Consider the following 15,169-nt stretch of genomic DNA (forward strand, 5'->3'; position numbering starts at 1 on the left):
ATATGTGTTCAAATGTAGTCAGACATTTGAAATATCCATGCACATTTCTCTCATTTTGTCATATAATTATTCATTTATATGTGTTACACATTATAGACCAACGTATCTTACCTTTTCATATGATTCATACTTTCTCTTCTGGTAACCGTTTGGTTTCCATGTTTTGGGGATTAAAATCTTTACTTCCTTGAAATAGAATCTTCTTTGTGTCGCGTTGAACATGTAAAATGAGGCATCAGTCACCATTCCCTGATGAGGAAATAGAAGAGAAAGTTACTCTTCTGTCTGGGAATGGTTTGAGTCATCGGTTCCTGCTTAATCTGTACCTATGAATTTGAGACCACAAAATAAATATGATAATTCAAGGGAATCTCCTTTTTGTCTAATAACCAATAAAAGACCTGTTAATTTAAGGAACACAACATTCACCCAAAACAAATGGAGAGTGTAAGGTCAGAGTTAAATTACTTTTGCTTTGATTGAAAGTAATGGTATTGGGAAACTACATGAAAACTAACAATCCAAAACAATAATACAGAGTTATGAGGATACCCTTGATAATATCAATGTCATATTGCAGTACAAATTGAGGAAAAACAGTGCATGGCAAAGAACTCAATCTATAACTGCTGAATTTCTATGGTTTTGTGCGAGTAAATTCAGAACCTAACTACAACGTCCCTGTAACCTTTGTTTTTTTCTGTGAATTTCTACGTTTTTTTAAATTTTATTTCCTAACTATAACGTCCCTGTAACCTTTGTTTTTTTCACTGAATTTCTACAGTGTTTTTAACGTAAAGTAATTTTCATTACTATACATTAATCCAACAACCACCAACCATGCACAGCCTTTGGCCGTGTGCATCAGTGGTCGGCTGCAGAGCCTGGCCTATGGCCAGGCCCTGAAGCCAACACCTATAAGAACCCAACCTTATGCTGCGCACGGCCTTCAGCCATGCACAGCAGGGGTTGGCAGCAGTGCCTGGCCAGCAGCCAGGCCCAGCAGCCAAAACCTATAACCACCCAACCCTATACTGCATACGCCCTTTGGCCATGCACAGTGGAGGTTGGCCGCAGGGCCTGGCATGCGGCCAGTCACTGTGACTAACCCATATTACAACCCAACCCTGCCTGGCCCCACCCCAAGGCCGATCTCAGCCCTATGGATCCCATTTCCCTGTGCCCGGCCTAAACATTTAATTTTTTTAGGGGGAGGGGGCTCTGCAGCTCCCTCCCAGGTTGATCTCAGCCCTGCAGACTCCATCCCCTGGGGGTGTCCTAATTATTTATTTTGTTGGGGGGGAGAGGTTGGCCACATGGCCCCTCCCCAGGCCGCTCTTAGTCCCAGGGACCCTGATCCCGGCCATGTGACCTACGTGCCCTCCCAGGGCACCCAGTCACAATGTTTGGGACCATGGGGGGAGCCTGAAGGCCCCCATGGCCCCAGCTGGCTCCCCGCCTCTGCGGGTGCCAACTTTGTTTTCACAGAGAGGACGCTACTAAAGCTCCCTCTCTGTGAAAGCAGTCTCCTCTGTCTCCCTAAGTGCATCTTTGTAGGCAGAAAGACAGAAGAAACCTCTGCTTGCAGCAAGGTAGAGCTGTTTGACAGCTCCTCCTCACTGCAAGCAGAGTGTTTGCTGTGACTTGGTGGCAGCTGTGAAGCTGCAGCCAAGCTAGTGGAAACAGCTATGTCGCGAGGGTGGGCTCCCTAGGACATAGCAGGAGCTGGCCCTGGGGGGTGGTGGTACCCAGGACAATCTGTGGCTCCTTGAGGGCCCCCCTCCAACATAATAGCCCCATGGAGGTGGTGGTCTGAAACAGGCCCCCTTTTCTCTTTCTAATGTGTGTTCCGGGGAGGTAGTAGTTTTCAGGGCTGTGGGGAGGCCACACGGTCCACCACATAAGATTACAGCAATGCCCCAGGAAGGTGCGGTCGCCAGAGCTGTGGGGGAGTGTGCACGCCCCCTGCACTCAATTTTAAAACTGGTCAGAGAAGGTGGCGGTCCTTGGGGCTGCGGGGGGGTTCAGGAAGCCCCCCTCATCCATTTTAGCAAGAGCCCCAAGGAGGTGGCAGTCCCCGGGGCTACCAAGGGGGCTGGGAGGCCCCTGCATCCATTTTAGATTAAAGCCCCAAGGAGGTGGTGGTCCCTGGGCTTCCAAAATATGAATGCCCCTGGAACATGGCCTACCCAGGGACTTCTAAAAAACAACCGCTTGTTTATTTTGTTTGGGTTTTTTTCAGCGAATTTGCGATGTTGTTGTGAAATCGTACCAAAATTATTTTTTTTAAGTGTTTTTTAGCCAGGGGGGGTCTCTCTGGGCCCCCAGCACCAGAGCTAAGGGGTCAGAATGACTCTACCCTGGCCTCTTGTCTTTTTTTTTTAAACTTTTTTGTGGGACTCGGCTTAGATGGTTGCCCACACATCCTGGCTGAAGTGTTGACAGCCAATCAGAGCTCTGCATTTGCCTTGCACCAGCTCTTAATCTTCGCAAAGTTGTTGTGCCCTCAGATATACAAATGTGTTTTTCCTTTAATATCTCCTAAACTACTGGATGGATTGACACTAAATAAGCAAAAGTGTAATCTGCGTACCGAAACCTAGCTTTCTGCCATATTTGGTGTAATTCTCTCCACTGGTTCGGCTGTAGCCTTGTTCAAAAATTCCTATGGGAATTAGTGTGGGTAATGTACCTTTTTTGACTCCCCCCTTTTTTTCTTGGACCCCGCGTGACAGATCACCCGGAGGCATTCCGTGCACAACAAGACTCAACGGGGCTCATTTCTTTAGAAAATTTTGTGAAGATTCGTTAAGCGGTGACAAAGATCTGTAAAACCTTTACAACAAATATGCCATTACCATTCACGCATTTACAACAAGATTCGCCATGCGTGGTAAAGGAATATTGATTGTAAAGACATGCATGGTAATGTTGCATCCGTGGTTAAACCTGCGTGTTGAAAACAATGTGGGGTTCAGTCTTCATTGTAAAGGCTGTTTTCCCCTCAATAAGGGAAATCAATAGCCATGATATGGAGCTTTCCAGGTTTGTTGGCAAAGTGATATTGGTGGGAGTTATGAGTCAGATAAAGTAGTGTTTTGATGATATACACATCCATGGATATAGATTGTACTACCAGAATTAGCTGAGCACTGCAAATGATTTATTGTGTCAGCATCTGAAAGGTGACAATTTCTTCTGCTGTTAGTTTGTGAATTTGAAGCAATTTATTGATTCAAGCCTTATGGAAAAAGGCAGTAGGTACTGGAATATGATTGTGCGGATTGGACTATACACTATCCTCTTTAGCTCTGATTACAGATCTAGATTCTTTACTCAAAGTGTGGATTAAAGCTGTCCTCTTAGATTTCCAAGGAGAAAACTGTGCCTATGTTCAATGATCTTTCTGTAATATGCTAAACCAATTAGTTCATTGCCACACAGATTCATAAAGTATGCAAACTTTAGGGGAGGAATGTGAATCTCACTTTCATAAAATGCTTGTGACGTGATGGTGACCATAACATTCAAGAAGGGAAAGGAGATCACGCATCATCAATTATCTAAAAAGCCAGGCTCTACTCCATGCTTTCTGAATCAATTTCTTGACTTTAATGAGCATAACGTGTATGATGCTACAATCACTTGACCTGAGGAAGATCCTTTTTGGAAGTAATTTATGTGGGGGGTTGAAATAATTATGATTCTAAATGTTTTACATATGACTCTGGTAGATATGTGGTTAATAATAATTGATTGATGATTTATCTGCCAGACAAAAAAGTTGAACTATATAATCAAAACACATCTGTTTTGTTTTATTTATTCTTTCTGCTGTACCCCCTTCTCATAACTCTAACTTATAACTCTCATTTGATGCCTGTCGTTTGAAATCGATACATCTAATGTACCTGCAACTATCATAACTACATGAAATGTGTGGTACATGGAAACTACACACATGGATAACCCCATCTACTGTTCTCCCCACTGTCCTCACCTACTGCATCCATTGTATGTATTTATTACTGCTTGCATAAAAATTGGGGTAAAAAAACGGAAAATACCAGAGTTCAACTCATCTGGGCATTTTATCAACAAAAGAACCCAGTACTAAAAAAAAGCATGCAGGGATATACAGACACACTCATTAAGGAAAGTGAAGTGAGCACAGAGTGAAATGTATAAAAGTATAAAACAAGAATAGTCCACGCAGACAACCCAATGGCTTATATTTGCAGGAAACTTTAAGTGTTCCCTGAAGTCATCTGCCTCTTTCTTGAATCACCCTGTACCATTGCCAGACACACCATCTCCTAACAGCTGTAGAGAATGAAAATGTATTTCTTACCAAAAAAAATCAATATGTGCTTATATGACTTTAACAGAAGGTGGTGCCTGGAGCCAGGGTCGGATTGGCAGGGCAGGCAATCGGGCACTGCCCGAGGGGCCAGTGGCGAGGCCACCTAGTGGGCCGTTTTTTCCATCTGTGGATAAAGCAGCACCACATACCAGGGATGATTTATCTAACAAATAGACTGCTACGGCTAAAGTTGAGAGGTGGTCTGAGTAAGCTACATATTACGCCCATTAATTGTTATTTGCAGAGTGACAATTGGGCAGCTGCAAGATGCACATCATGTGGTGCGGTTTTCCATTACCGAGATCAAAAGTTGACAGTGAACCTTTGAGAAGCACAATTAACAGGGATTTGGTGTTGTGCGGAGGCAGATACAAATTAAACACCGTTTTGGCAGTGTTGCTGTTATAAAACAAAAAAATCTCATTCACCCTCCATTCTGGAATGAAAAGGGAAAGGGTAGAGAAAAGGAAATCAGAGGCAGGGAGTGGAGCGACGAGACAAACAGAGTGGGGAAGACGAAAGATTGCGTGGAGAAAAGCTATGAATGATGGATTGGTATAGACAGAAAGTGAAGAATGGGAAACAAAGGTGAAGAGAAACGGAGATGGCAAAGGGACTAAAGGAGTGAACAGTGAATTGTGAAACAAAGGGGGGATGGAGACAGGGACGGCCTTGGGCATTGGTGAGCTGGGCTGAGGCCCAGGGCATCCAGGTTTAGAGAGGCACACAATGAGCTCACCTAATTATTATTATTTTTTGTGTTACTTCAGCCGGCAGCTCCTGTTCATTTACTATGTAAAACTTAACATTATGTTCAGTTGTCTTCCTCCATTTCCTCTTCCCCCTCCTTTCTTTTTGTTGCCCCCTCCCAAAACTGCTCACCTCCAACTTAGCATATAAACAAGTGATTAAGGCGAGGGGGAAATGTGTGTTCAGATGCTGGCCACTGCTAAGGTAATCAGCTAGGATTTGACTGACCAGTGGACACAAAACGCCCCATATTAAGATAATCTGCAGCAATAATATTAAAGACAAGGTCAGGTGCATTGAAGGTGGCATGGCATAGACTTTTAAAAACCCAATAATGTTCCCTTTCCTACCTTTGGTCTTGATCCAGAACATTCACTGCTAGGATCTTTTGATAAAGGTAGTGTTAAATACACCACTAAGAAAAGGTAGAAATTGAATTGAGGGGAGGGTGGAAATCGAGGAGGGAGGAGACCCAAATTTGATTTCGTCCAGGGTGCTTTTTGAGCAAAGGCCGGTCTTGGAGGGTGGTATGTAGTGAAATAACAGTGTTTACAGTCTCGGGTGATGCTAGTGGCCTTCAAAACTTTAAAAAGAATAATTTACCACACATTTCTCCCCTAAATAAGTCCCTGATGTAAATGACACACTGATTCATGAAAGGTGGTGATCCACAAATGTGGGCCACTTTCTTTTGGGTGCCCGGGCCAATTTCGAGTTCCAATCCGACCCTGCCTGGAGCACAGGAAAAGTGGGTGAAAATAAGAGTTATTTAACAAGATTTTATAGCCCAACTCCAACTCAAGATCATTTGCCCTTTTTGTAAACGAGCACATCCGCGTCTGAGGGGGTGCTTGTTACACATGTGAACTGACAAGACTTCGGGTTAGACTATTGTGCTCACAGATACCTCATAACAAAGGTCACCCTCATCGGAATATGTATCTCTGGTCCTTTTCCACTCACTTGCCTACAGAACGAGGTTATTCCTGCTCCTCCTGCAGTCTCCTGGGGTGATTCAGAGGCCACTATGAAGAAAGTGTCTCCTTCCTGTGCCAAACCTGGAAGCTCATACCATGAGACATGATAACAGCTTCCTTCACGCTGTCACCCAGTGACGAGCTGATGTCACATGGTTTGCACGAAATGAAATGGAAACCATGCACGTTTCCAGGCCCGTTGTTTGTTGGTCTTGCACAACCCACAGCCGGATGTCCTGTGGAGGTTTCACACCCTGGAATGGACATCAGCAGCAGCCTCAAAAGCTTTTTTTTGTGGGAGGGGGATGCTGTTAAATTAAAGTGCCTCGGGCTGCGCTCTGCACAAATCCCCTTAGCCTTCAAAGCCCCGCCCACATACACAAATAAACGATCTCCACCCCCTCCCTTGTATTCAACAGTGTGCGCAGTGAATCTACATTGTTCTAGGGAAGTGTGCAAACGCTCAGGAAATGTAGGTGTGAGCGCACCTCTCCTGTGCCAAAGAATGGGTGTATTGGCAACATTACCAGCCCTTCCGGTACATCAAACAGAGTTCTGCTTGAGTCAAAATTGCAGTTTTAAAAGGAAAAAACACAATTCCAAACAGGGTTATCAGCGTATGAAACGAATTCCGATGCAAGTGCAAGTCTGCTCCTGCCCCTAAAAAAACAAAAAATGCATAAACAGGATACGAAAGAGGGGCACATTCCTACATGTCATAGAGCAGGGATGAACAACAAGGCATACCATTGTGTAGTAAAAGCTAGCGTGAGACCTCTGATTTAAAGTAGAAGGCTCGCTTTTTAATGGGCGTAAGCATTCTGCTTTAAAACTGCTTGACAATTCGTAAACAGGCACCACCGCTCACTACACTCGCATGGCAGCTTGTAATACTATCGGATACATCAAAAGTATTCTTTTGGAAACATTTGTAAACCTCAAAGCCACATGTCCGTCCTAAAACCCAAGCCTCCACCCATAATAAGACTGAGGCCCATATTTATACTTTTTAACGCCGCATTTCCGACACTTTTTAACGCAAAAGCGGCGCAAACTTACACAATACAATCGTATTTTGTAAGTTTGTGCCGCTTTTGCGTCAAAAAGCGGCGCAAATGTAGCGCTAAAAAAGTATAAATATGGGCCACAGTTGTATTTTGTAAGTTTGTACCGCTTTTTCGTTAAAAAATGACGCAAATGCGGAGCTAAAAAAACTATAAATATGGGCCTGAGTGTAAATTTGCATGCTGCTGGGAAGCTCGGACCCATATTTATACTTTTTTGACGCAAACCAGAGCCGCCGCTGGTTTGTGTCAAAAAATTTACCGCCGGCTAACGCCATTCCAACGTGCCAGGCGGGCACCTTATTTATGGATTGACGTTAGCCGGTGCTGCGGACTGGTTAGAGTAAAAAAAATTACTCTAACCGGGCAGCGAAGGCGTAGGGAAGAATGGGGGTTGTGCGTCAAAAAATGGTGCAAATCAGGTTAGAGTAAAAAATCATGGCTCTAACCAGACTTGCGCTATTTTTTGACGCACAACCCCCATTGAAATGACTCCTGTCTTAGGAAAGACAGGAGTCATGCCCCACTTCCCAATGGCTATGCCCAGGGGACTTCTGTCTGCTAGGCATGGTTATTGGACACAGTGGCATGTAGGGGGGCCCAAGTTAGGCACCCCCTTTGCCACTTAAAAAAAAAAAATACTTACCGCTACTTACCTGTACTTACCTGGGATGGGTCCCCCCATCCATAGGTGTCCTCCAGGGGTGGGCGAGGGTGGCATGGGGTGTCCCTGGGCACCTGTGGACTGCTTCCATGGTCAGAGACCATGGAAATTAGCCCACAGGTCCCTTAACGCCTGCCCTCACCCAGGCATTAAAAAACAACGCAAATCAGGCTGAGCGTCATTTTTTAAGGCCCGCCCCCTCCTGTGCATCAAAATGACGGGGGAGTATAAATAAGGCTGAATTTTTGACGTTCACGGGGTTGGGCATCAAAGTATAAATAGGGTGTTAGGTTTGCACCGAATTTGCGTAAAAAAAGTTGACGCAAATTTGGTGCAAACAGAGTATAAATATGCCCCTTGGTGTTTTGTCTGACACGTTCTGTCACTCCTGGCTTTGTACACAACATCACTTTGCTTGTAGTTTTGTGTAATACACATGGGCTTTAAAAAACAGCAAAGACAAGCATATTGATTGCAAAGTTTGTACTGTCTGAAGCTGCAACTTGCTACCTGTCCCCAACTCTTTATAACACTCCCCACAAAAACTTAAAGAGGTTTTGCTGACTTTTGTCATTTAGGTAAACTAGACGTCATGAAACGGCAGCTCATTGCACCAACTGACATGGGGTAGAATACACTTTGTCAAATTGATTACATTTACAACTCATAACCTTTAGAATATAATATATGCAGGGTGTTTTGTGACCTTGTAACGTCAGGAAGGAAAACAACTTTGACATTAAAATGCACGAGGCATTAAAAGTAAATAATATGTACTGTCCTTTACATGTCAGTGGTAGGCGTGACCGCATACATGAAATAATTATGGCGTTTGGAGACTTTTTTAAAAGTATGTGAACGGTAAAAAAATTCTAAATGGGGACAACAGTCAGAAGTAATAACATCCTCCTTTTACCTTAATTTTGGTGATAATATCTTCATTTTCAGGTACGCCTGGGTTGATAGCAATAACCACATTCTCGTAACCGTTGCCTTTCAGCTGTACAGTAGACGCCAACAGGGCACTTGGCAGTAGCTGCAGCAGAACAAGAAGGGCAGCTCTAATGAAACGCATGACCGATTCTTGCGCAGATTGCAGCCTTGGTGCAGAAGGGCGCTGTGCTTCAATACTTAAGAAAGACGTGAACTCGGGGATACCCAGAGCGAAAGTGAAGGCAGCTTCTCGTTCGAAGGGAACATCTTTCTGCGGGCCGTGACGTCATTGAGAGAGCCTCCCCTCCCGTACATTCCAATGTGCAGCAGGCACTGGTGTCCCGTTACAAAGCACGGCAGCGAGGAGACGAAAGCAATCTCCGGAGGGACGTCCGATTTCACCTCCTGTGGCATGGGTTATTTCTAACATTACTGTTCGAGGGAAATTCCAGTTTTCTAAGGAATCATAGATGAACAGTATGACATTGAGAGGAAATCCCGAGTTTGGGAAATTCCCAGACCAGAGCGCAAGGGGCGCGCAGTGCCTCTTCACGCCGTTCGCCAAAGTCATACGTTTATGCATTCTAAAATGTCTGTTCTGCTCCGAGCTTTACAAACCACGAACAAAACGATCAGGGAATAGATAAAGCAAAGGGAAATTAATGAATTCGCGTATATGTTGAGAATGGATAAAGAGGGAAGAGTAGTAATCGATACACAGTGGAAATCGCATTGGTATTTTTGAATGGAAGGGCACCCGAGCCGCACATCTGGCTGCATGTGCCTGACATTCTATGGTTCCTGCTTTGCTACGAGGACAATCCAGAGTTTTATCTAAGCTGCTCCCAGGCGGACCGTAATGTCCCTCTGCAACCCCCTGTGTAACACAAAAGTAGGATTATATATATGTAGTTTCTGCTAGGGCGCCCTAGTAATAAGTACACGGAGACCATGCTTGCTTGCTAACACATGTGCGACTGCGTCACCGCAGTTCGTTCTTTATTTTATACCCGTGCTCTGCGCTCCTCCCGGACACGCAGAGCACGTTGTCCAAACAGGGAGAGCCCGAATGTCTCCCCGCATACTCTTTACATCCCCCCCATGTTTTACTCCACATGGACAAGGATTAACGGATAAACTTAAATGATTAAACATTACCCCACGGACCCCCCAAAAGGGAGTGAATGAAAGAAGATAATAGAAATAACGAATAACCCAAAACACTGCAATTCCGGAACAACCTGCGTCCCCATCCCCACAAACACTGTCCGCTTTAGACATCTGGAGACCTTCTCATACTGTCAACATCCGTCTCCAACAGTGTTCCGTCACTGAAAGATGATAACGACACACAGTTCACGAACAACTTGCTTGACAGATAAAATCTTTCAGCTGACTACTTGGTACAGGATTGGGGCGTAAGTCATACCTCGCACTTCTAGTGCGCAAACCTCCATACTCAGGAGCAAAGCCAGGCCGGGTTTGCTCTGTTAGCGCAGGCCCGGCGACACTCTCAGTCTCCTCGGACATCATTGATGGACCACCGGTTATGTCATCCATTTCTCCTTCTTCTTCAGCCGACTCCCTCATGCCAGCTCTACGAAAATGTGACACGTTTCGTGTCACTCTCTGTCTTCCTCTGGACGCAGTTATCATCGATCCCTTTACACCAATGACCTCCCATACCTCAGGCTCGAACGGTGTCCTAAACTTCCCTCCTCCTCGCCGACACCTCACCACCACTCGTTCTCCTTCTTGAAACCCTCGATACTTGGCTCTTCGTTTGACACTGGCCCTCTGATTAGTAACTTCCTGTTGTCTTTGAGTGGCCTTAACATCCAGCACAGGAAGTTTCCACTTAGGACCTGATGGAATACAGTCACGTGGAGACACCTTGAACATCAGAGCGGAGGGTGCACACCCAGTGGTGCTATGGGGTGTTTGACGATAAGCACTCAAGAACTGGTACAAACACTGTTCACTGTCTTCTCTTTGCTCAACTCCAATTCTGAGGGCCCTATTCAAAGTTCGCATAAACCTCTCAACATCCCCATTTGCCTGAGGCCAGTAGGGCATTATCTTACGATGATGAATCGCCAACCCATCAAGATACGAGCGAAACTCTTGCCCCTGGAACGGGGGACCATTGTCTGTTCTAATTTCGTCGGGCAGGCCAAACAATGCAAACCTCTTTTGCAGAACTGGCCGTACATTTTCAAACGCTGTGGACGATACAACCTCGACCACAGGGAATTTTGTGTAGGAATCAATTAAAACAGCAGTCAGCCTTCCATCTGGAAAACTCCCAAAGTCCATGCTCACCTTGGCCCATGGTTTCAAAGTAGCAGGCTCGGTCACCACTGGGCAACTCAGAGGTTCCACCGATGTGATGATACAGGAGTGACACTTCCCTACCATTTCATCAACTTGACTGTCCATACCAGGGAACCATACTTTGGCACGTAACCTCGCTTTGGTTTTAGCAGCACCTTGATGCCCTTGATGAGCCAACTCAATCACTCGAGACCAGAGACACTGAGGAAGCACAATTCTTCTTCCCCTCAGAATCAGCCCATCATTATCGGTAGACAGTTCGTCACACACCTTCCATATACTTTGCATAGCCAACTTCTGATCTGGGCAGGACACATTTGTCTTCTCTAGAAAATATTTCCATTTCTTATGGTTCAATGCCTCTTTAACATGACTCAGCATCACATCATCCTGGGTAGCACTCACAATGTCAGTTACGAGAAGAGCATTAGGACATGCCGACTGCACGACCATGCTGACAAAAACCTCAGTACTTTCTTCATCTTGTTCTTGGTGAGCATCAAATACCTTCGGAGAAGGGTGACGAGACAGATAGTCTGCGGGATTGTTCGCCCCAGGTCGATAAATGACTGTAAACCTATAAGGCTGAGGCAGAACAGTCCATCGTTCAATTCTCGGAGGTGCAAGACGTGGGCTACCCGCAAACAACGAAACCAAAGGCTTGTGATCAGTCACTATTTGAAACTCATGCCCATACAGATACAAATGAAAATGGCGACATGCTCATCGAATAGCTAGAGCTTCACGCTCAATCTGCGCATACCTTATTTCAACCGCCGACAAAGCCCGACTGGCATATGCAACAGGGATCCACTCTTGATGTCTCCGTTCTTGCAGAAGAACAGCCCCAAGCCCAACAGGGCTCGCATCCACCACCACTTCTGTTCGCCTGCTAGGGTTGAAATAAGCCATAGTAGACCTATCCAGCAATGCAGCTTTAATGTCTACAAACGCCCTGTGTGCATCTGGAGTCCAGTCCCAATGGTGTTGCCCTTTTGTGAGCTGTCGAAGAGGTTCTGACATGGTGGCAAGCTGTGGTATGAACCTTCCACAATACGTGGCCAACCCCAGGAAGCTGCGAACTTCAGTGGGATTTTGTGGAACAGGGGCTTGACGGATTGCTTCAGCTTTCCGTGGGTCCACTTGCAGACCATCTTTCGAAAAGATGTAACCGAAAAAATCTACAGATGTTTGATAAAAGGCACACTTCTTTTTGTGAAGTGTTAACCCTGCTTCGGCTAGTCTTTGCAACGTCGCTCTTAAATGACGATGATGCTCCTCTCTCGTCCTGGAGTGTATCAAGATATCATCACTCAAGTTGATTACTCCCGGTAATCCAGACAATGTCTCTCTGATCGCATTCTGAAACACCTCAGCGGCCGAGGACACCCCAAAACTTAGGCCCTCATTCTGACCTTGGCGGTCTTTTCGCGAGACCGCCGAGTTACCGCCGCGGTGAAGACCGCCGACCGCGGCGGTATGCCGCTGTGCGCATTCCGACCGCTGGGAGCGTTCCGCCGGGGAACCGCCAGCAGCCACACTGGCGGTCGGCGGAAAAGTGGAGACTGGTCAACCTCCACCGCCACGCCAGCAGAACACCGCCCACAGAATTACGACCCACATATCTGTGTGGCGGTCTTCTGTTGGCGGTGTTCTGTTGGCGGTCACCTCCCCATGGCTCCCGTCGCCTCCCGGAGGACCAACGCACAAGGTAAGTTGACCGTCCGTGAGGGGAGGGGGAGTGGGGGTGTTGTGTGATGTGGACGTGCATGGGGGTGTGCGTGTGAGTGTGTAGAGGGGGTGTGTGAGTGCGTGTATGCGGGCGGGGGGTGCTGCTGTGTCTATGGGTAATGTGTGCTGTTCGGCAGGTGCGCATGTCTGCATGTATGTGTGCGGGTATGTGTCCCCGTTGTGTATGTGTGTGTAGGGGGTGTGTATATGTGCATGTTGGGGGTGTGTGCATGTCGGGGTGCATGTATGTGCATGTCGGGATGGGGGTGGGGAGGGGGTTCGTACCACCTCTGGGGGGGTGGCAGGGGGGTGGAGGGTGTGGGGGGAGGACTCGGGTGGGTAGTGGGGGGTGGGGGAGACCCCTATCTGTGCCAGGGAAGGAATTCCCTGGCCCCGATAGTGCTTACCGCCATGGTTCGCATGGCGGTTCCCGACTGCCAGAAACCGCGGCGGTAGGCAGGGTCATGATACCGTTGGCGGTCTTGGGACGACCGCCGGGCCGGAGTGCGCAAACTCCAGCCCGGCGGTCATGCCCGCCGTGGCGGTCGGAGTGGGGAAGTGGCGGTCGATCGCGGCGGTGACCGCCGCGGTCAGAATGCCATTTTTCTGACCGCCGGTCTGTTCGCGGTCCGACCGCCGCCTCTCCGCCGACCGCCAAGGTCAGAATGAGGGCCTTAGTCTCTTATATCTTCTTAGCCCCACATGCGTCAAGAAAGTGGTGATGTTCCTACTTTCAGGGTCTAGTTCCAGTTGATGATACCCAGCGTTAAGATCCAGTTTTGAGAACCACTGTGCCCCATTCAGATCTGCAATGATGTCATCCATTGCGGGCGTTATGTGCCTCTCCCTTCGAATAGCTTTATTCGGCAACCGCATGTCGACACAGAGGCGAATAGCTCCAGGTTGTTTAGGTTTTGGCGCGATCACCAACGGTGATACCCAGGGCGTAGGCCCATCTACCTTTTCAATGACACCTTGGTCTTCCAGCAGTTGCAACTCTTTCTCAACAACAGGGCGCAAATGGAACGGTACCCGACGATGCCTTAGCGCCACAGGAACCACACTGTGGTCTATGTGCAGTTTAATGCGTTTTCCTTTCAAACGTCCCAGCCCCTCAAAGAGCTGCGGGAACTCATTGAGAAGGCGTTCCACCTGAGTGTCATAGACTTGACGTGCAAAGATCACCAGTTCTAACTCTTCTGCCGTGTGACATCCTAACAGAGTGCCGCGATCCCCAGCCACCTCATAGAACTTTGCCTCTGTTGATCTGTCCCCACTGTTCACAGACACCTCCACAGTTCCTTTGAGAGGAAGGGGGTCTTGTCCTCCATAGTTATATATCTTGGTAGTCGTAGGGGTTAGTGGCGGGGTAGGTGTTAATTTCTGGAAGAGAGTTTCATCCATGACATTGACAGACGCCCCTGTGTCAATGAGTACTGATACGAGCATGCCATTGACGTGAACGTCGCTAATGGGAGGCGGTCTCTTTTTTTGTTGCCTCCCTCCCGTGAAAGAAATTACAAAAATGTCCTCTTCTTCGTCTTCCTCAAAAACCGGGCCACTCGCCATCGCGTGGTCCCTTACCTCTTCAGTACTTTTGGATACAGCTCTGACATTAGCATCCTTTCCCTTCTGATCCCCTGGCTTATTCCTCCTGGAGCTGCACACTTTTGCAAAATGATTTGCTTTACCACAGCGGTTGCACGACTGTCCTTTTGCCGGGCACCCCATATTCGCTCGGTGTTCATAGCCACAGCTTCCACAGGCCCTATCACTGGATTTGGCAGGGTTCGGTTTGCGCGGTGCTGCCTGGCGTGTCTGGACAGCATCCACCTTCTCCTCTTTTACCTGAACAGCACGGGTCGATGACACTGCAGCGAACGACTGGCCTCTCAAGGCCTCCATCGCGTCTGCTCGTACCGCAGACAGTTCATGCGACCGTGCAAGAATCAGAATATCTTCAAGGGACATACCCTGCTGTCGAAGAATAAGCTTTCTTAAGGCATTGGACCTGCAGCCTTGAATGATCTGCGCTCGGATCTCTTGTTGCTGGTTGAGTCCTGTGCCAAACTCACCAGCTTTCTCAACCTGGCGTAAAACATGTCCATTGACTCGACTTCTGTTTGTTGCGCCTGTCTCAGTTTGAAACGTTCATAATCAGAGTTAAGTTGAGGATCAAAGTGTCTATTTAAAGCGGTTACCGCTGCATCAAAATCAGACTTGTCCCCTGTATCAGGAAGGGAATCAAAGAGATCCTGTAGTTCATCTCCACCCATCAACAGCATTACGGATCTTCGTACTGCCCCATCCGTTTCCCTTGTAGCGCAAAAATAGTTTTCTAGGCGATTTATCC

General features: G+C 47.1%; 1 protein-coding gene across 1 annotated transcript in view; it reads right to left on the reverse strand.

Annotated features, from left to right (window-relative positions):
• The window catches only part of LOC138293113 (calcium-activated chloride channel regulator 1-like), a 102,294-nt gene extending 93,276 nt beyond the window's left edge, over positions 1 to 9,018 (reverse strand). The window contains exons 1-2 of the mRNA XM_069232131.1: positions 8,735 to 9,018; positions 112 to 249 (exon numbers count right to left, since the gene is read on the reverse strand). Coding sequence (XP_069088232.1) covers positions 112 to 249; positions 8,735 to 8,893 — 297 coding nt within the window. The 5' untranslated portion in view covers positions 8,894 to 9,018. The remainder of the gene's footprint in view (positions 1 to 111; positions 250 to 8,734) is intronic.
• Positions 9,019 to 15,169: the final 6,151 nt, after the last annotated feature.

This window comes from Pleurodeles waltl, chromosome 4_2 (genome assembly GCF_031143425.1).
Source record: "Pleurodeles waltl isolate 20211129_DDA chromosome 4_2, aPleWal1.hap1.20221129, whole genome shotgun sequence".
Lineage (NCBI taxonomy): Eukaryota > Metazoa > Chordata > Amphibia > Caudata > Salamandridae > Pleurodeles > Pleurodeles waltl.